The sequence below is a fragment of the Botrytis byssoidea genome, assembly GCF_014898295.1.
Source record: "Botrytis byssoidea strain MUCL 94 chromosome Unknown BBYS_005, whole genome shotgun sequence".
NCBI classification, from domain to species: Eukaryota; Fungi; Ascomycota; class Leotiomycetes; order Helotiales; family Sclerotiniaceae; genus Botrytis; species Botrytis byssoidea.
Genome location: NW_024065846.1, coordinates 1,992,684 through 2,013,529, shown reverse-complemented (window position 1 = coordinate 2,013,529; position 20,846 = coordinate 1,992,684). Strand labels below are relative to the sequence as shown.

The window sequence follows — 20,846 nt, the reverse complement described above, 5'->3', positions numbered from 1 at the left end:
AAGGCTAACCCCACAAATTATTTTTGAAAAAAAGTTGAATCAAGACGCAAGAATTCACTTTTAGTCTTGTTAGTGTAATAATCCTTGATTACTATAGATTTCCAGAGATACCCCCGCACAAGACTCTTCCTCTTTTCTTATCTACGTCCTCTCTATCAGAACTTGCAAAGAGGCAAGTCTTTTTCTCTTAAATCCTCTGGAAATACACTATCAATCGCATTCTAAACCTCCTCAATCATGTCGACCCAACTTCCACCCCCAAGCAAAAGGCAGAGAACGGATGCTTTAGAGAGATCGAGAGCGCAACAAGACATTGAGGAAATACCCAGCGATGCAGGAAGTCTTCGAATCCAGTTCTTCGACGAAACTACAGGTCTTCCTATCGGTAATGGGCCTGTTCTCGTACCAGTCGCAAATGCAGACCCAAAGAACCTGGAGCTATTGTTGAATACTCTTTTGGGACATGTAAGTTTGCTATTTTTCAAGAATGTCACGGAAACTCTAGGCCTATCATTGTTTGTATATCTTACAGACAATCAAAAGGCTGTCATTGTTGGCTTCGATTATGAACGTTCAAACCTTACGGTTTCTCATAAACATTCTGAAGATTGAAGGCTTTTGATTGTTCACAGATATTCTGAAGATTGAAAATTTATGATTGTTTACAATGGTTTTGAATATTTAAAGCTAACAATTATCCCAGGACTCTTCAGAGTATATTCCTTACAGATTCACCCTACCCGTATCAGACAAGAAGACCGCAGAGAAGATTACAACTGCCTACCCTACAGAAGTCTACAAGACCTTGATAAAACCGGGTCTAATAAGTACCGAAGAGACCCAAAATATTTCAGCGGCACCACAAGCTGTTTTCAAAGTCCAATCTGTTTCGAGATGCGCTTCTACGATTCCCGGCCATGGCGAATCCATTCTAGTCGCTCAGTTTTCTCCAAGGTCCTCCTCCAGAATGGTCAGTGGTAGCGGAGACAATACGGCACGTATATGGGACTGTGATACAGGAACTCCGGTACACACGTTAAAGGGGCACACAAGTTGGGTATTGGCTGTTAGTTGGTCGCCGGACGAGTCGAGGATTGCGACGGGTAGTATGGACAACACTGTCAGGATATGGGACCCTAAAACCGGAAAGCAATTAGGCAGTCCAATGAAGGGGCACTCAAAATGGGTCACAAATCTTGCTTGGGAGCCGTATCACGTTCAAAAACCGGGAGAACCTAGACTCGCCTCATCCTCTAAAGATTCTACTGTTAGAGTATGGTCGACTAATCAACAGAGGATTGAATTGGTCTTAACTGGACACAAAGACGCAGTATCATGTGTCAAATGGGGAGGAACTGGATTCATTTATACCGCATCTCGCGATAAAACTGTCAAAGTTTGGAATGCAAAGGACGGAACTCTCGCACACTCTCTTAATGCTCACGCGCACTGGGTCAACCATCTCGCACTATCGACAGAATTTGTCACGCGAACCGGCTACTTCGACCACACCGGCAAGGTCCCTGCAACAGAGGAGGAAAAGGTCAAGAAAGCAGAGGAACGTTTCCTCAAAGCCTCCCGAATTCAGGGTGAAGTCGTGGAACGCCTTGTCACAGCCAGTGACGATTTCACCATGTACCTCTGGGAACCTTCCAAGCAAACAAAGCCTATAGCACGAATGTTAGGTCATCAAAAACAAGTGAACCACGTAGCTTTCTCGCCCGATGGACTACTCATTGCCTCTTCTGGTTTTGACAACCATACCAAGGTCTGGAACGCCCGTGATGGAAAGTTCATCAATACATTGAGAGGTCATGTTGCACCCGTCTACCAATGCGCCTTTAGCTCTGATTCTAGGCTGTTAGTGACATGTAGTAAGGATACAACACTGAAAGTATGGGATATGGCAACTCACAAGTTAGCTAAAGGTATGTTTACAACACAATGTTCCAATCTAAGTTCGACTTTCAAATGCATATTAAAGCTGACAATGATCATAGATTTACCTGGCCATAAAGACGAAGTTTATGCCGTAGACTGGAGCCCAGATGGAGAAAAAGTGGGTAGCGGTGGAGCAGATAAGGCAGTGCGCATCTGGAGACATTAAATAAAGATACGTAGTAATACAATAATTGCTGACCTGGGAGCTCACTTGATTGTCAAATTCGAATTGGGACATTGAAAATATGGATTGAAAGGACTGAGGCTCAAGGTTGTGGCTGGAAAAGAAAAGGGCTACCTAGGTACTCAATGGCCGGAATCTTTGGAGATTAATTATTCAATTGTCGTATTTCGAAAGGGACAATCAAAGGGACCTGGTCAAGCAAGGGGCCTTTCGATCCCGGAATGTCAATCGGCATTGAAAAGTATCGTATGGTTTCACAATATTTGAGCGTTGGGCCTCAAACAAGAAATTGTAACCCGATAAAAGTTATACTTCAAAGCCAATAATTATACAGATATTTTTGTTTCCTTATGTTACTTATTCCCTAACAAACATCCCTGCCATTCCCATTCCGGTACCAATACACATACTGACAACACCCACCTGTTGATCTCTTCTCTTCAACTCTGCCAACAAACCTGCCACCATTCTTGCTCCAGTAGCACCCAATGGATGACCCAATGCAATGGCTCCCCCCTTTGGATTCACATCGCCCTTCTCATATGCACCCATTAATCCCAATTCCCTCACACAATAGATGGCTTGACTGGCAAATGCCTCGTTAATCTCCCACACATTGACCTCTTCCTTTTGAATGCCAGCTTGCTCCATCAGCTTTGGAATGGCGAGCGCAGGTCCAATTCCCATTTCATCGGGACGACATCCAGCTATCGCTGTACCGGCCCATTTGCCAATAATCGAAGAAGGTAATCCAAGTGAGGTGGCAGTGCTACGACGCATCATCAATGTAGCTGCTGCACCATCAGAAATCTGCGACGAGTTACCCGCAGTCGAAGCACCGTCCTCCTTGAACGCAGGCTTTAGCTTCTGCATGCTCTCCAACGTAGCACCCTTTCTAATCCCATCATCTTTTGTAACAGTAACTTCCTTAGGTTCTCCTACTTTCACACCTCCTTTGCCAGTCTCCTGCCACATCGTAGTAACCGGTACGATTTCCTCATCAAACCACCCCTTCTCCTGTGCCTCCGCCGCACGGCGATGACTCTCCACCGCCAACTTATCCTGTTCTTCTCTGCCAACTCCATATCTACTCGCGACATTCTCACTCGTAAGACCCATTGGCATAATACAATCCTTCGTATCTCTCTCCGCATCCTTCAGCTCCGGCCACAAATCCACAGGAATAGCTTTCGAACCATAATTCCTCGTCATACTTTCCATTCCGCCTCCAACACCGATATTAATCCCGCCCATCGCAATCGAATTTGCAATGTTAGTAATAGCCTGCAATCCCGAACTGCACGCGCGGTTGGCCGTCGAGAACGAGGTGCGGGTATCGTAGCCCGCGTGGTTCATAGCCATACGGCCGGCTTTCGAGCCGCCGAGCTCAGAGAGAACAACACCGACGCATACGTCGTCGATGAGCGCGGGGTCGAGAGAGGGATTGGCGGAGAGTGTGGCTTTGAGAACGCTGTGTAAGAGTTGTTCGGGGTAGGCAGAGGAGAGCTGTCCTTTGTAGGAACGGGTTATGGGAGTGCGGAGGGAAGAGAGAATTACGATGTCTGAGGGGTCTTTTTTGAGGATCTGCGAGAGACCTCTGCGAAGAGGTCCGGTTGACATGGTGGTTTGGGATGGAGGGGTACTTAATTCTTGACGATTTGGTGTCAATTGAACGTATTCCTATCTCAATTAAACACGACGAGTATGCAAAATACTGTAATGATAGAAGAAGAGAACATAAATAGAAGGAAATAAGAAAAATCTGTAACTTACAGCAAAACTTACCCCATTCATTGATTAACAGGTTTCCTGGGGAAGAGAACATCGGCATTGAAGTTCGGGGAGATGTAGTGTGTGGAGAATCCGATGTCTGACCCAGCCAATCACAAACGACCAGCCGCTTAAGACCTTATCCGTGATTTTTCATTCCTCCAAGACAACTTACTCGAGTATCAAGAAATTCAGGTCACTTGGAACTCGGAAGATGTTCAAAAGCCAAGTCTGCAGTGATAACACAAAATATATATTTACCATGTACTAAGGCTCTATTGAAATAGGAAGATTGCATTGTCTCAGAATCTCAAGCCAGGATTCGTCTGACACTTCTGCACTCCGCCACAGGGGAATGTTATGAGTGTCGTATTTTAGGATCAATGATAGACGAATCGAAACTGAAACATGGTGTCTTCTTCGTCAACGGCACTGCTGGAAGATTATCACGAAACATAATGACCTGTGTTCCAGCTTGGCTCGGGGATGCTGGTTGTAGAACGGACAAATTCAAAGCAAAGAAAAGGGTATAAATTTGCCTTGCTCCTTCAACGCCCCCATGGTATTTAAATTTAGTTGTACATGAAACATATGAGATAGATTAGCCACCGGCATGTCATCATACAATGGTGCCGCACTCCTCCGCCCCCTCACAAATACATGAACATATGAAAAGAAAACTCCAGCAACCAGGCCAGTTTCCTCCTATCCAAAGCACGACCACAAGCGAGATCATGCCATCGCTAAATTTTCGCTCCATTGCCAGCAACGACTAAGCCTCAAAGCCAATTTCTCTCCTGGAATTGAAGCCGCCGGTTGGCTCACACAGATCCAACCACATAGTTCCAGTTGTCAATGGGCAGGAACGGGTGGCAGTTTGATCGGGGGTGTTGTACGCATCCTTGCATAGAGCACCTGCAGGGCACTTGAGCTTCACGCAAGTTCCTGACCCGCTGCCAGTACCAGATGGAGTAACTTTCACGTTATCATTCATGAAAGGGGTTCCAACCAGCCCGGCCCCGGAACCGTCCAGATCGCTGAGATCCCAGTAAAGGGAAGAGTATTGGCCAGTTGTCCAGGCATATTCGAATTGAAGAACCGAAGGTGTGGTTTTCCAGTTGGATGTCTTGGCGATCTTGATTGATGTTCCATGTCCATCAGTGTCCCATGGAAGGGTAAGAGTGCTGCTAGATCCCTTGCCTGCTTTGATAATCCAAGGGCTAGCATTGGAAGCAGTAGAGCAAGCTCCATTGGTACCGGTATTGCAACCTCCATTGTTTGACTTGTAGAGGTATACATCTGTGGAACACCTAGACGCACGTTAGAAATAACTTGGAAGATGTTGAAAGTAAGTGTACTGACCAATTGTTGATAATAAGCGAAGCAGATGCCGTTGAGGCCAGGGCAGCAAAAGCTGACAAAGCAAAGGAGTAATGCATTTTGCAAATATATGTATGGTTTTTGAAACAGAAAAGAATGTGGGTAGGACTAAGCCTGAAAGCAAGGAATGACGATAAGCTAAAAAGCTTTTGAGATATTGGAAACGAGAAATAGGGAAACTTGATGATGCAAAAAGAACATCTTCAGTGGAGAACCTTGAGAATATATAGAGATAGGATTTACTTTGAAGCACTTGCAGAAAATCAGCCAAAGAGGATCTGACGAACGAGTTTCCATACATGCTCGGCATAGTGGCTCAGTGTATACGGAGGAATGAACAAAATTGTGCACTTTTGAAATAACAGAAGACGTGACCCTGCCAAACATAACTTTTACGATAGAGTAGCTTCTTAGACACGTTTCGCATGCTGTTGATGTAAGGTTGACATTCTCGAATTTTACTGGGTATGATTTCGCAGGATGAGGATGACATACCTGGAAAAATCATGTTCGCTTCTTGTGGTAAGTGTCTCCTTTTGGGAGTAGATGTAACGTCAGCTGACACGAAATTGAGCCAAGACCAGCCTAAGGGCTGCGCAGTGTTTCTTGAAATGGGTTCCTGGTCAGATTGACGAGTATTTTGAGATTGAATCTTGTCAGATTTACTTATTGGTATCGGGGTAATTATACTTTGCTGGGGTAAAGCCACTTCCGTGCTTGCCATGTGCAAGCAAGTTTTATCTTCGATTTCTAGTAAATTCTAATGGCATCTTGATTTAGACTCAAATATAGCTTTTATTTGAGGGGTGGAGAAAGTTCAAAGAGTGACTTTGAACTTTTGAAACATTGCTTGCTCTCAACTGGAGATCAGCGAATCCGGCACAGATTGATCATTGACACCCCAAGGATGATCAACCTTAAAAACTTCTTTGGAGGAAGGAAGATAGTTGCAGCCATACATTCCTTGTGCTCAGCCAAGATTGCTTCCTCTAAAAGATCTTTTCGTAGATTTTACGTACGTGGACTACAGTTCATGATAGTATCAGGACTGAGAGGGGCAGTTAAGGTCCGTGATACTACAAAGTCATGCCCTGCACCTCTTAACGTTAACAATACCTGCCGCATGCCAAAATAGCTTTTTCAAACACACCTTCCTTTATCAGAATGTTACGGAGTTTCAAATCATTTACCATTGGAAATCCCCCAAATCTTTGCTCCTCATAGTATCGTGGAGTAAAGGCACCATAAATCGATTACTCGGAGTATGTCGCCATTTTTGACGGTCTCCATTGTTTCCCTTATCATACTACCATAAAAATAGCATGTTCCAAGAATTTGTGAGGCCCAACATCTCTCTGAAGGAATGCCAAATGTGTTGCAGACGCCGCATTCGGTAAAGGAAAGATATACTTGAAGACATATTGAAGACTGGCTAGATTTCATATCCCATGTTATTAATGATGCTTTAAATATGGGCGAGGCGAGATTGTGGAATGTTTTTGTACCGTACTGGTATCGATCTGAAGCCAAACGAGCAATCAATTGCCAACTCCCACAAGACTTATTAGCATCGCATAAAGCCTACCCAACTAAGAAGTTTGAAACCTAATCATGCCTGCTATGTAAGAACTTTGGAGCAATGATACTACTTAGTATCCACCTTGCTGGAAAGAGATAATTCCTAGATCCCGGGTTCAAGTGTGCTCAAATAACGGGCGAGATAATGACATGCTTTGGACGTACACAAATTCGAGATGTCATTTCCAACGAAATGCGCAATCAAGTTGCATTATTTCTCATTGCCAACAGCATGTTCAAATTCATCACTTGATGTTTTACCAAAGCAGTTCACACATGTGAACAGCTCCCCAAGCTCGCTTGCACAGATGTTTTCAAACTCCACCACACTCTTGGCAATTGATAAAGGACATGCCTACTATTACCCACAGTGTGCTTGTTCCATCGAGTTAATCCATCACTGAACAAATTATTCAACAGCAGTTTCTAACGACGCGTAAATGTGCAATGTAGAGATTTCCCAGTACTGTGGAAGAAAGAACGGTGGATGTTGTGGCCAAACTGGCTCAGAATGGTTACTCGATTTGCTAGCTCCGATCAATACACAAGCACAAGATGCTGGATCTAATGGATCGGATCTCAAGTTTAGCAAGTGGCAAGAATTAAAAGTCGTGCCTTACTTATGCCTGGTCCATAGCTTTTGAGCCTGAGAAATGTAGCATATAGCATTACCTAAGTAGTCTAAACGTCATAGAGTGAGTGTATTGCAATCGCTCTTTAACACATTTTCCGAATACGATAATTCCGGACCCAATTGAAGCAGTGGACAACCAATCACATGCTCCATTCATCCTACATCACATGATATGGAACATTCTGCAGGTACTCAGTTATAGCCGCGCCAGGATCTACTTGGAGCCGCTCTTGACTACATACCCAGGTTAAATCTTCCATGGACTCCACGACGTTGACTTCCGAACAATGAATGTAATGTAACATAATGTGATGGTGATATTGTTAGCTTTGTACGGGTTGGAATTATATAAATGATATAAAATATACGAATAAATATGATCTTGGCGATAGAAACAAGGATGCATAGCTCAAACTTGGTATATATTGAAGATAGACGGTAATAATTTTACCTAGGTAATTGAATCAAAATACTAATAATTGGTCGGGACCCGGCTACAAATTTACGGGAATAACCTCACCCGCTTTTTTCCGTTTTTTGATTTGAATAAAACAATCTCTGATTGGTTGATCTCGTGAGGTAAGCGACTTTTGTCGGTATTTCGGTTCAAGAGCAGTTTCGCCTTCTCCACAACTTCTTAAATGCAATTGACAACTTTGTTTGTGATTTTGTCTCGATCCTTTGACATTTCAAACAAGGGCTCTCTCTCTCCATCTTACCATTGATACATACAACATTGTAATAATACTCAACTACCTTTCGAACCTATTCACCTTATCCAATTGATCCTGATATTCCAACTCCACTCCTCCATAATGGCTTCTCTCCGCACAAGTGCCCGCAGTGCACGCGCGATATTCGCCGCAGCACGACCAGCTTTCAGAACACAGATGCGAACTATGGCATCAGTCGACAGTGCAGCACCTCCAAGTCCTACCGTTTCTCCATCTCGTCCTGTGGAATCTGCTTCCAAGACTTCTACTGTCAAGGAACCTGCTGCCGACTCTGAGTCTTTGATCAAGACGTTCAACATTTACAGATGGAACCCAGATGAGCCAACCAGCAAGCCCCGCATGCAATCTTATACTTTGGATCTCAACAAGACTGGACCTATGATGTTGGATGCGCTTATTAGAATCAAGAATGAGGTCGACCCTACTCTTACATTCAGAAGATCCTGCAGAGAGGGTATCTGCGGTAGTTGTGCAATGAACATTGATGGAGTAAACACATTGGCTTGTTTGTGTACGTCAATCAACAACTCGGTATTAAAACACATTAGCTGACTATTTATTCTATAGGCCGCATTCCAAGAGACGCTAAGCACGAAACAAAGATCTACCCACTACCCCACACCTATGTTGTCAAGGATATTGTTCCAGATTTGACACAATTCTACAAGCAATACAAGTCTATCAAGCCATATCTTCAACACACCGACCCAGCACCAGAAGGAAAGGAATACTTGCAATCTAAGGAGGATCGTAAGAAGCTTGACGGACTTTACGAATGTATTCTTTGCGCATGCTGCTCGACATCTTGCCCCTCCTACTGGTGGAACAGTGAGGAGTACTTGGGACCAGCTATCTTGTTGCAAAGTTACAGATGGCTTGCGGATTCCCGTGACCAGAAGAAGGAAGAACGTAAGGCAGCTTTAGATAACAGCATGAGTTTGTACAGATGTCACACCATTCTCAACTGCTCGAGGACATGTCCGAAGGGATTGAATCCAGGTTTGGCGATTGCGGAGATTAAGAAGGAAATGGCTTTTTAAGAAGCCTTTAAATGATATCAATGTGGGGACATGATGAGATAGCATTTCAGCAATGGGTTGTGGTGTTTTGGGCGGTTATTGCTAAGTCTGTTTGTGTAGATAGGAAGTACAACATGAATTTATCAGTACAACTTTGGTTTTCCTTTTCAACATTGTCCTCTAAGCCAAATTATTGTCCGTGAATGCAAAGTGAGAGAAGAGCAAGGAAACTCTATCAAAATTTTCATGGTCGATTCTGACGTATACCACATACTACAATGTTCCCCGTTGCTTCAAAGAATCTTTTCGGCGGTCTCGATAGCAGTAATAATCAATCTTCATGGTTTTGATGACCAACATATTTGGGGTGTTAAGTCTCTTCAGAAAGATGAGATTATGTTCAAAGGGTCATAATATACTGAAGATGCAGTCTCTTCAATTGACAAATCATTTCCCCTCGGACCTCTGATATCTCAATGTCAATATCGAATCTAGACATTGAAAGATGTCTTACCACTTTCATTTGGGTATTATGTTCTTGATTATTCTGTGGGCTCCACCTCTGCTTGAGGGGTATAGAGCTGCGATGACATGCTTAATTAGCCGAAGGATGAACTGGGAAATATCAAAACCTCGGACAGACATAATGGTCTAATATCCATAGGGGCTGATTGTAGAAATCCAAAGCAGGATATTGGGATACCAAATATCGCGTTGCGTAAAAAAGAACAACTTCACCACGATCCATGTCAGACCAGAAGTAGATTTTATTTCTCTAGATTCATGTCATTCTCCGATCCACTGTCTGCGAGACAACCTCAACCTAGAAGTCCTATGCTAGGCCATAATTGTTTTAATTATTGACCGCTGGAGGAGGTATGTGCTCATACGAAATATGGAAGCGTTCGACAAAGCCTCTGAGACGCATAAAGGCCAATGCCGTCCGCAGTCTGTACCTATCAAGTTCCGCCACGCGGTTCTGATTCAATTCCATCAGATGTTGCTTAAGTTCCGGTTCACCAAGTTGCCAAACGACCCCAATGCATCGAATTGCGATGTTATTGATACTGCCAGGAACGTAGTGGCCCCCAATTGTGGAAAGGATCGAATTCACCAGATCGACATTATCGCTGTCTGTCGGGAATAAACAGGTCTGAAACCAGGTTGACTCTTCTTGAACTCCTATGGCTGTTTGGAGATGACTAGGTCCTATCCGTTTGAACTCAACTGCTGCTTCATCCATAGTGAAAATATGCGCACTGTCTTTTGGGGAATTGCAGATTTCAATTCATGACTGATAAGTCTGAATTTTTGTCTCTATATAACAATTTGCTCATGTCATGGAGACTATCCAGTGGAAAGAGCACTGAAGAAAGTGATCGTGAAGATGACCCATGGATATGCCACGAATTATGTTTGCTAATGAAGGATGGAATTCATCTTAATTGTGACTGCTCCTAACAGGGCATATCAGGAGTTCTTGTTTTAGTCACACTGGACTTCGGATATCTGAATAGATTGTGGATGAAACCCCTGTGACTGCCTCTTCGTAGGAGAAAAAACAGGCCCGAATTGACTACTGGCAAAGCCCTTCAATAATCCAATTATTCCATTTCAATTCAGAGAATCAGATATTGAGATGATTTTTACACTCGAAGATTATTGAAAGGTTTATTCAATGTTATTGACTTCTGTGATTTCATATTGATCGATTTATTATAGAATTTATTACGATGATTAATTTTTGCCTTTTTCTTCTCCCAAGTAGAGACTGCCTATCTTTCAATCCTTGAACCTGTAACTTTTGTTTGCCCTGGTGTATTTCTCTTCTCATGCTTGTATTTTAGTCATGCTACAGGAAGAGGCTATCGTTTGCTACCACACAGTCTCCGCTGTCCACGAGATGTTTCTGCAAACATTCTTACCTTCACTTACCTATAGAACGGTCCGGAACCGCTTACTTCGGAATGTATCAAAATTCGAATCGCAAACGAGACCCTGCTAATCGCCACTTACTCAGCACTTCTCAATAGTCGGTGTAAAGGATTTCTACGATGGCTAAAGTAACAATTAGATTCACACAAGTGAAAGATTCTTCCCCGCCTTCAACCCTAGATTTCCAAGAATCATGGGATATGCAACACGACTTGCCATTCATCCACCCAGATGATGGCCCGGCCAAAATCCTATGGGATTTCGTCACCAAGCTGATCGGAGAGAAACACAACTGCAGCGTGGAATGTGTCTTGATTCAAAGTATTGCCGTTACGTTTTCGGTGGGGAGACTTGGGATGGAAGAGTATCAGTTTGTCGAGGCGGAGACGTTGGAAAAGAGATTGAAGGAGTTGGGGGGTGGCACCTCGATGGTGGAGGTGCTGCATGTGGTGTATGGGATAGTTGGATCTTGAGGTTCGGTAAAAGAGGAAGGGGGGGGTTAAGGGTCTGTTTTGATGGATGATTTTAGTGTGTTGGAGCTTTTGGATGGGAGTGTGAGATGGGATAGATTGGGGGGCCCGAGACTACGGGAGGGGTTGGAGTGACGATAGAAATGATGGGATAATAGCCAATGTTCTAAGATCTCTTCACATTATTACACATGGTCGGATCATCTTTATTTGATTTATGTATGGAGGTTCAGGATTTTGATGTTGTTTATTGCTATACTTCGCTTAATACCGATCTTCTTTAGCTCATATGGTAAGATCTTTTCTGCATCCAAACTTGATTTCAATAAGAAATTTTTGTCGAGTTGCATATGGTATGTGCTCAACGGTTGTGGAAATTTAATCCATCATTAATCATCTCTGATGGGTAAAGCAAATGGAGGGATAGAAAATGCGAGATAAATATTGAAGCTAAGGGCTGAAAGGTATGGAAAGTGGCACGATTCCCCAAGCAACTATCAATATCGAATTTCTGCTCTGCTTTTCATCTCCTAAAGATAGGTGAGTTCTTTAACCCTTCAAGCGAATTGCTTGACAATATAAACATGCTCCCCATCTCCAAAAGTTCCAACATAATACACAGACCAAATATCAAAGCAGGAAAAATACACATCGTCAAACTTTCATCATGTCTATGGTCATAGTCCGATTCACTCGGCTCCCCACGCCACCCCTCACAGTCAACGCCGGCAACGCGCACGACTACGAACCCTGGTACGAAGCCATCCAGATCATCTGGAATTCCTCTGGAAACCAAGCATGGAAGGCACTCTCCACCAACACCCTGTCTTCCATCCACAACCACTACCGCGACTATAAGTACTGGAACTACAAGATCTGCAAGATGGAAATCATGTGGAAGCTGAGCCGCGGCCAGAATGCCCCACAGGTGCTCTATGAGTATGGAGTCAATGATGAGTATTTGACACTGCATGAGGGACAGCATAAGAGAATCGAGACGGCGTTGGCGTTGCAGAATAGGGCGAATGGGGATTTTATATGTGTGACGTATCAGGCAGGGCCGTCGAGTCAGGGACAGTTGGGCGTTGTTTCGTTTATGGAGTTGGAGAAATCTTGAGGGGGAAGGATTGAGGGTTTATTGTCGGGTATTGGTGAAGCGTGGACGTGAGATGCGGATGGGGCGTTTTGAGTGTTGAAGGATGGGAGAGGAAGGAAATTGATGATTAATGGAAAGTAGCCGGATTTTGGGATGGATAGGAATACAAGCTACATTGTGGATATGCGGACGCAAGGAATTTTTGAATGTTCTCCATGAACACATCAACTGCTTGACAAGAGAAATGGTTTCGACAAAAGAAAAAGGTCTTGATTATCGTGAGAGATATAGTACTTAAGATCTTTCAAATCTTTCAAAGATCCTAATCATCATAAGAGGTTTAACAAACATGACCAGTACACTTCCTTTTACATCGATGGATTCCAAGCGAGCGAAATTTCTTTAAGGGGATTCCTTTGCGGTGATTAGCAATATATCCATACTACTTTTCTTCTTCAGTCAAATCAATAGCTGCATGGGTTCTATTTTCATAACTTTTGTGTTTTACATAATTAATGGCTTGCATGAATAAACATTGCTTGTAATATAGAGACATCTTTGCCATGATTGAATTCTTAGTTTAACGACAGACGACAATAGAGATGAATGTATTCTTTGTTGCGAAGTAGTAAATAGATTGTTCTGAAAGAATGATTGGATGTTGACAGTAAATTCCAATGCTTGCTTCCCTTTGAAGAAATAAGAATAGTCATATGATCTTTCATATTGACAGTAAACCCTGACTATAAGAACGTACCAAATTTCCCCTCCACTCCCTTCTTCTAGGCCACAGAATTTTAAAAGATCACAGGCAATCCGACTTCATCTTCATACAACATGAGCATCTTATCAACAAAACTCCTCGTCGAATTCAAACCCGAATCATCCAAACCCGAATCATCAAAACGACCAACCGACGCATCCCAGCACAAAGCAATTGAAGTCGTCCTCTCCGACGATGCATACCAGCAATGGTTGAATCTTCGGACATCTCTCCTCCTCCATCTCCGCAGCTTCACGGATGATGATTCAAGGGCAATCACAAAGGTTCACGTTCTATGGAATGTTCTGCACAGCTATATAGAAAAGCAAGACTTGCAATGGTCTTCGATTTTTGTGAAAGCGGATGAGATCTTTGAAACACAAGAGTCGGTCGATGGAACTCCGGAACCGGAAGCCAAGCGGAATGAAGAAAGGTGTAAGGATATAGTGACTGCGTTGGGGTTGATGAGGGTGAGGGATAATTGGGATCGTTTGTGTGTTGAGTACATTGTGAAAGATGCTGGTGGTAAAAAACAGCTATCGGAAGAAGCAAGACAATACCAAAAATTCAAGGGTTTGTGAATAAAGAAGCTTGAAAAATAGGGGAAAGATCTTACAACATACGCTAGCGCTGTTCCAGATGGATTGAGTGTCCCATTTGACCCGGGAGATGGCAGCATGACTTTAAAATAAATCAAATACAACCCATCATTGAATCTCTGCCATCCAAACATGTGTGTTCGAATGGACCAGATCCTTATCTGTGGCAATTGACTCTCGCTTGAGACTTCTATGTATGGCATACAGAATTAAAAAGTAATGTAAGAAGTGAAATGAGTCAGGCACGCCAGATGTGTACTTAAGAACCGATGGTACGAATACATATCCTACCAAGTTCAATCTTTCCAACAGGACACCCTAATATGAGCATATTCAGAAAGAGATTTAAGCTCCCATTCATGTCATCATCAAAACGAGAAGAATGTGGCATGCAAAGAGCTAGTGACATCGCGCATATTCCAAGTTGTCAGATATCCGTTAGCGAACTTGAAACAAAATTCAACATCAAAGACATTAATTTGCTCTATTCTTACAGATCCGGATGTTAAATCTCGTATTGTTCACCTTAAACCCAAAAGACCAAGGATATCATGCTTGTGAAAGAACGCCCGATTCCGCTTTCCGAATACATCTAGAGTAAGTATCAGTAAGTTTTCTAAAACATTATCATCAACTAGAACTTACACATTGGAACACTTAGCAGACAAATGCCAACTTGGATACTTGAAATGATCATAAAAGTATCATAAACGCCATTCTTAACAAGCCACTCGTATCCACTCCATGTGAGGCCAAAACTGAAGAAGTTCTTAAATATCAAAAGGCAAGTAAATGCTTCGATAGCGATGTCCCCTATATCAATTGTTAAAATCATGCATATTAGATTCGAAAAGAGTAAATAGAAATGGGAAAACAAACTGTGCGCGTCAACAATATAAAGAGAACTAAAAATGTTAGCTAAGCTATTCTCCAAGATTTAAAGCGTGGGAGAAGAAGCTCACCTAGCTACAGCTCCAATTACCATTCCCATAACCTCTAAGCCGAAGAAGAAAATTGGCCAAAACCAGCCAAAATCCACTGGTCTATTTGCCGTAATCCCAAATCCATAAAGCCCCGCGCACCCAAAGATAAACTGTGGAATCACCAACAAGATTCTGAATTCTGGCTCGTATATGCCCTTGTTCTTTCTCGTCATATATTTGGCACTCCAATCAGAGAGAACACCCGCGACAATGAAACCAAGAATCGCGCCGACGAACGCACCCGTATAGGCATAGCCAGTTTTGACTTCGTCCCAGAAAAGAGGAGGACCAAGAAATATTGCCGCAAGAATGATTCCGATGAAGACGGTCCAGCCGATAAGGGCTCCTTGAATAAGACAGGCCCAAAAGATTGCTGGTTGAAAAAACAGAGGGAATGGGCGCAAACAAAGTTTCCAGAAACTTTCGTCGGAGTAGCGACCACTAAATGACATGAGAGTGCTCCTGTAATTTGATTTGCCTTTGCCATATGAAATGTGCGTTCTAGGCTTATCATGCGGGGACAAACTACTATTACTATTTGCGGTGACGGTGGTTTCTGTCGTGTTAGGTCCCCGAAGTACTTGTTCTAATTCATGGCCTGGTTTCAGTATAAATTGGTCTATTTCGTCGATCGATGCTAGATCGGTGTTCAAATGAAGAGGCCGTACATATGCGGTTTCGGGAACCAAAAAGATCACAAGTGGCAGACAAACTCCAACGAAGATAGCGACAAGGTAGAACGACCATGGCCAACCAATTGTATGGGTAATTTTACCAACTAAGATTGGTGTGAAGAAACATCCACCAAATACTGCAAGGTTAGTCAAAGCCATACGTTTACCACGTTCATGAACGAAATATATGTCGCCAACGGTAGCGTTGACTAAAGCTTCGAAGGGAGCTGTTCCTATCCCTTGAAATATCCTTGCCCAAACCAGACTTGCATAAGATTTGGAAGCACCTCCCCAAGCACTTGAGAAAATCAAGATTACCGTCCCAAGAAGGAATTGATGTCTCTTGCCCCATATTCTAGCCGAAGGTATGTAGAAGATCCCAACGGCTCCTACGCCCATCAGATAGTACCCCGTCAGAATCGCGATCTCTGTAAATGGTAGCTCGAAATGTAATGACAGAGTTAGGGTATTCGCAGCGAGGATGGGCCCCAGACAGGTTGCGAATATCGAAACGACTGAGAGGACAAGAAGGATAACATCACGCTTCCATAATGGCCAATTCTAAATACCATCAAAGGAATCAGTAAGAGACATGTCTTCCCGCGTTGGATAGAAGACTATACCAGTGGATCCCTGGGGTCATCGCTAGGTTGCGGGACGAGAATGATGGGAACGGGACCCGATGTATCACACTTCAAGCCGGCAGATGCAGCACTTGCGACTTGAGGTCTTTCGGGGTCGTCAAAATATCTAGTGGTGCCTTGGAATAATCAGTACAAGGTAGATGTCTGATTGAAATAACACCAAGTCCTACCAGGAACATGTTCCATCCTATCCTCTAGAATAAGCATCCCCATCTTTGATAGATAAGGAAGCTCTCTTGTTCATGAATGTAAGTCCAGCAGCGAAATAGTTTGTACTGGTTGGGCTTAGTGATGGGAAGTCCTTCTGTCCTACTCTCGCAATAGTTTGGTGTCCATTCCTAGATTTTTTGGTTGTGCTTACGGACAAGGCTGAAATTTGGAAATGCGATTGGTGATACCCGTGGACGACTATAACTTATTATTGGGGGTTCATGGGAGATGTTTGGGGCTAGTGCTGTGGCTAAAATGATTATCGGCTCGGGCTACCTAGATAAAGGATGAGATGATTCATTCGGTAGGTAGAGTAGGTACCTACCTAGATAGGTATGGTTAAGCCTCGTAAGCTTAAAGATCAATTAATATTCCAGGTTATGATCAGTCCAAAAAAAAAAAAGGGTCAGAGTGGCTCGAGAATGCTTGCGGGGAACGTTGAACATGGGGTTGTTATCCCTACCTACCTAGGTACCTAGTAGGTATAGCTAATAAGTTCCTTTCCAGGTATTCATTAAGGTGGACAAAGAACAAGGAGGACGAGGAAGAGGAAAAGTATCTTTGCTTGGTAGATAGATAGATAGATAGATAGATAGGTGATAAAATAGAAAATCAACGTTACATAAAAATATAATTAATTTTACCGTAAATATCGACAATATTTATTACCCAACTTGGCTATGGATTTGAACAGACACTATCTCGCAGATTTTAGGAGCAACTGCCCAAGGGTTTATTTGAAATGAGACCTATCAACTGGACGTGAAAGCTAATGATTTACTTACTAGTTCCGAGGTCTGTGGCATAGACTCAATATTGATCACAATAGAAAAGAATACCTACCTACCATCTATTCACCTAGCAGGTAGCTATCTAATACGGATGAGGCAGTACTAGGTAGGTATTGATATCGAGCTCATTCGAGTCTTGCCATTGCCGTCTTATCTTGTCAGCTAGCTACTTATACTTCCAAGGTTTGCCAAAACTTTATATAAACTTTAGGGTCGCAAATGAAAAATACGAACCTAGAGCCAGGAGATACTGCAATTGAAACTTCAACCGTGATTACCTTCATTTCTTAATTTTCCATGTATCCATTCAACGATAAGAAAAGAAAGTCAAATAAATTCGTGAATTCTCTGGCTGTGATTGTCATTTTGAGTTTGTTGTACAAAAAGGTTTTAGCAGGGGGCAGGACCGATGCCACTATTGCTCAATCGCGAAAAAAAAATATGGTGGTGGCTTGCACAAGTTGTACTCTGTATGGCTTGATTTTATTTAAACCTGGATGCTACCTCCTCTTGGAGAAAGACTGTGACCTTAAGAGTTCCCTTCAATCATCCATCTTTCAGCCCAGTCTGTGCTAATTTCCTCTCATTCTGCCAAACCAACTCAATCAATTCGACAACTCACCAATTGAATCATCTATTGTCGTCTTGTTTTCTTTCTCGAAAACATGAAGACTAATTCCGTCGTGATTGCCATCACCACAGTGCTCGCAGGTTTCGCCTCGGCACAGAATGGACTCCCAACCTGTGCAGTGAGTTTGGATAAGCTTTTCTTTCCATCGTTATACCAATCACCCTTATCTCTGGTTCAGCCGTGTGTCAATATGTCGTGCATCATGAAGCCAGCTTGCTGATATCGATATTCCATGTAGCAATCGTGTGTTACCCAGTACACGACGGGCTCTCAGATCGCTGGTTGCACCAGTCTGGACATCGCCTGCATTTGCTCAAACTCTTCATTTCTGAGTGGCATCGCGTGTTGCTTGGCCGACGCTTGTGACGCCGAGGATGAGCAGACTGCAGTTGCTTATGCCCAAAATCTATGTAGAACTTCGGGCGTAACCAATCTGCCATCAGTAGTCTCGTGCGCATCGTCCGCTAGCTCGACCTCGTCCGGCGCCGCAAGCAGTGCGACTGGAGCGACAGCCACAACAAGTTCAGGTTCAACTACAACTACGGGGACGGGCACAAGTTCATCAAATACAGCAACTGGATCCTCGACGTCTGCGTCAGCTTCCGCCACAAGTAACGCGGGACTTCAAAACGAAATTGGTGCTGGAGCTGGCTTGCTTGGTGGATTGGCAGTAATAGTCGGTTTGTTGTAAGGGATTACACAGCATATGACAAAGGGGTGCGGGCGGGATCGCTTCTGATGCTGCAATCATGATACGTTGACATACGGGGTCAAATCTAGGTTTGTGGAGCATGATCCTGTGTTTATATTAAATAATTGGTACCTGAGACCAAAGCACTTGCTTCCCGGAAGACAACTGGGGCCTTTCAGGGGTAAGAAGAATGCTGCCGAGTTAGTTCACTTCTAGTTTTCCACACATAATACATCATTGCTATGCTTCCAGAAGCTGAATGAATTAATAATGCTCATGTCAATTCGCAAAAGAAAGAATGATTAATATGGTTTATGAGTATGTGGGCCATATCAGCATGTGAACCACTTTCACTTCAATTTACACTTTTCTCTTTCAATACACATTTTATCAACAATTTAACGTGATTCATCACTGAATGGATCATATCACTAAATGAATTACTTTCACCTCAATTAATACTTTCGAATTCATATTATTTAATAATCATTAATTTAATTAATTAAGCTATTAAGAATCTAATAATCTAGGATTTATTATATCAATTTAATAAGTTCTTATATTATAACCTATCTTTCTATAATTATTATAATATTAATTAAAAAATATTTCTCTATTAAAATTCCCTTTATTTTAATATTTATTATATCAAATTTAAATATTAATTTTTTTATTAAAATAATATATTTGTAATCTTCTATCAAATAAATACTTCTTTTTAATATATTTATATCTTTTTTGTATATTAATATTAACTTAATATTTTATTAGCTTTTCGAAATATATAATTTTTTATATTTAAAAGTATATTCTTATATACTAATCTCTTTATACTTTTAACTAAAATTAATATAATCTCAAATAAAGATATAGGAGAGTTTGATTAATAATAAATTATTCGAGATTTAATTAATATTAATTGAGAAAGAGCTTTTGTAGGATTATAAGAAGTTTGAGAGATTTAGAGATCTAAATTGAAAGAGGGGGAAGTAGATATATGAATTCGAATATTTAATTTAGAAAGTATTGTTTTAAGATTAAATAGAATTAATTCTATTTTTTGAAATTCAGTTTTTATATTCTTATTTGTAATTGATTATTAATATATAATTTTGAAAACTATAAAGAATTCAATCTTTAAAATATAATTGATATATATTATTAAAAGGAATAGAAGTTACTGGTGCTAAGCATGTATAGTGATTAGTAATACGGTTACCTAAACGGGCTAGATTAAACAAATTATAAACAGGTATATTGATCCCTTTATATAATATTATAAAAGGATTAATATGCTTATATGTATAGTAATATAATTAATACAAAGGTTTTTTCTATTTAATTTTTTAATAGATTATGAGATTTAGTTAGTATAATCTTTAAATATAATTGATATAATTATTATTATAATTCAATTTGTGGAATTGAAAAGTATGTAATATTATTTTATAATTAATATGCGGTGCTATAATTATTACTATTATAATTTGTAGAATTAAAAGAGTATATGGTATTATTTACAAATAAATATATATATAGTATAATAGAAAGTATGTGGTACTAATTATATTTATATTTATAATCTATGTGGATTTATTTATACAAAAAAAAGAGAAGAAAACTTTACAAATTTTTTATATAAATATCAAAATAAATAAAACCAAAGAGTAACAAAAAAACATTCTAAATCTTATTTAAGAGATTTATAATTAATAATTTTAATAAATAAAAATACAATGAAAAAAAAGAATTAGTTTTATATAATTGAATTTATATTATAAGAATATATTAAAATTGGAAAAATTGAAATAAAAGTTGATAATATCAAAGTTTTTTTGATTCTTAAAGGAAATAAGTTATAAATTAAATTCAATTAAATAAAAAAGCCAAATATTTGAAAAATGAAATTAATATTATATATATAGAGATTATTTAATAAAATAATAAATGTTTATTAATAAATATAATATAATACAAATATTATAAAATTATTTGAAATTAAAGTATTTAAAAACAAATAATATTATAATCAATTATATTTAGTAATAATTCAATATTTATTTTTAAATTTATTAATTATCTAGAATAATTATTATTAAAGTCTAAAATAAATTAAAAA

The 20,846-nt window shown here is 40.9% G+C and overlaps 8 protein-coding genes across 8 annotated transcripts; 5 read left to right on the top strand and 3 right to left on the bottom strand.

Moving 5' to 3' along the window:
* The first annotated feature begins 68 nt into the window (after nucleotides 1–68).
* Nucleotides 69–2,298, top strand: EAE97_003419 (uncharacterized protein). Its single transcript, XM_038873931.1, has 3 exons — nucleotides 69–465; nucleotides 704–1,928; nucleotides 2,001–2,298. The coding sequence occupies exons 1-3, from the start codon at nucleotides 238–240 to the stop codon at nucleotides 2,105–2,107; spliced, it is 1,560 nt and encodes a 519-aa protein (XP_038735794.1). The 5' UTR covers nucleotides 69–237; the 3' UTR covers nucleotides 2,108–2,298.
* Nucleotides 2,299–2,482: 184 nt separating this feature from the next.
* Nucleotides 2,483–3,745, bottom strand: EAE97_003418 (uncharacterized protein; the record flags this gene model as incomplete). The annotated part of the gene is made up of 1 exon (XM_038873930.1): nucleotides 2,483–3,745. The coding sequence occupies one exon, from the start codon at nucleotides 3,743–3,745 to the stop codon at nucleotides 2,483–2,485; it is 1,263 nt and encodes a 420-aa protein (XP_038735793.1).
* Nucleotides 3,746–4,667: 922 nt separating this feature from the next.
* EAE97_003417 (uncharacterized protein) lies at nucleotides 4,668–5,334 on the bottom strand (the record flags this gene model as incomplete). Its single annotated transcript, XM_038873929.1, has 2 exons — nucleotides 4,668–5,205; nucleotides 5,258–5,334. 2 exons carry the CDS (start codon nucleotides 5,332–5,334, stop codon nucleotides 4,668–4,670), a joined length of 615 nt encoding a protein of 204 aa, XP_038735792.1.
* Nucleotides 5,335–8,302: 2,968 nt separating this feature from the next.
* On the top strand, nucleotides 8,303–9,261 carry EAE97_003416 (uncharacterized protein; the record flags this gene model as incomplete). The annotated part of the gene is made up of 2 exons (XM_038873928.1): nucleotides 8,303–8,732; nucleotides 8,789–9,261. 2 exons carry the CDS (start codon nucleotides 8,303–8,305, stop codon nucleotides 9,259–9,261), a joined length of 903 nt encoding a protein of 300 aa, XP_038735791.1.
* Nucleotides 9,262–12,312: 3,051 nt separating this feature from the next.
* EAE97_003415 (uncharacterized protein) lies at nucleotides 12,313–12,762 on the top strand (the record flags this gene model as incomplete). Its single annotated transcript, XM_038873927.1, has 1 exon — nucleotides 12,313–12,762. One exon carries the CDS (start codon nucleotides 12,313–12,315, stop codon nucleotides 12,760–12,762), a length of 450 nt encoding a protein of 149 aa, XP_038735790.1.
* An 816-nt stretch (nucleotides 12,763–13,578) lies between these two features.
* On the top strand, nucleotides 13,579–14,085 carry EAE97_003414 (uncharacterized protein; the record flags this gene model as incomplete). The annotated part of the gene is made up of 1 exon (XM_038873926.1): nucleotides 13,579–14,085. One exon carries the CDS (start codon nucleotides 13,579–13,581, stop codon nucleotides 14,083–14,085), a length of 507 nt encoding a protein of 168 aa, XP_038735789.1.
* A 539-nt stretch (nucleotides 14,086–14,624) lies between these two features.
* Nucleotides 14,625–16,617, bottom strand: EAE97_003413 (uncharacterized protein; the record flags this gene model as incomplete). Its single annotated transcript, XM_038873925.1, has 6 exons — nucleotides 14,625–14,695; nucleotides 14,749–14,916; nucleotides 14,983–15,008; nucleotides 15,066–16,321; nucleotides 16,384–16,520; nucleotides 16,575–16,617. The coding sequence occupies 6 exons, from the start codon at nucleotides 16,615–16,617 to the stop codon at nucleotides 14,625–14,627; spliced, it is 1,701 nt and encodes a 566-aa protein (XP_038735788.1).
* A 1,453-nt stretch (nucleotides 16,618–18,070) lies between these two features.
* Nucleotides 18,071–18,727, top strand: EAE97_003412 (uncharacterized protein; the record flags this gene model as incomplete). Its single annotated transcript, XM_038873924.1, has 2 exons — nucleotides 18,071–18,154; nucleotides 18,275–18,727. 2 exons carry the CDS (start codon nucleotides 18,071–18,073, stop codon nucleotides 18,725–18,727), a joined length of 537 nt encoding a protein of 178 aa, XP_038735787.1.
* Between the last annotated feature and the right edge of the window lie 2,119 nt (nucleotides 18,728–20,846).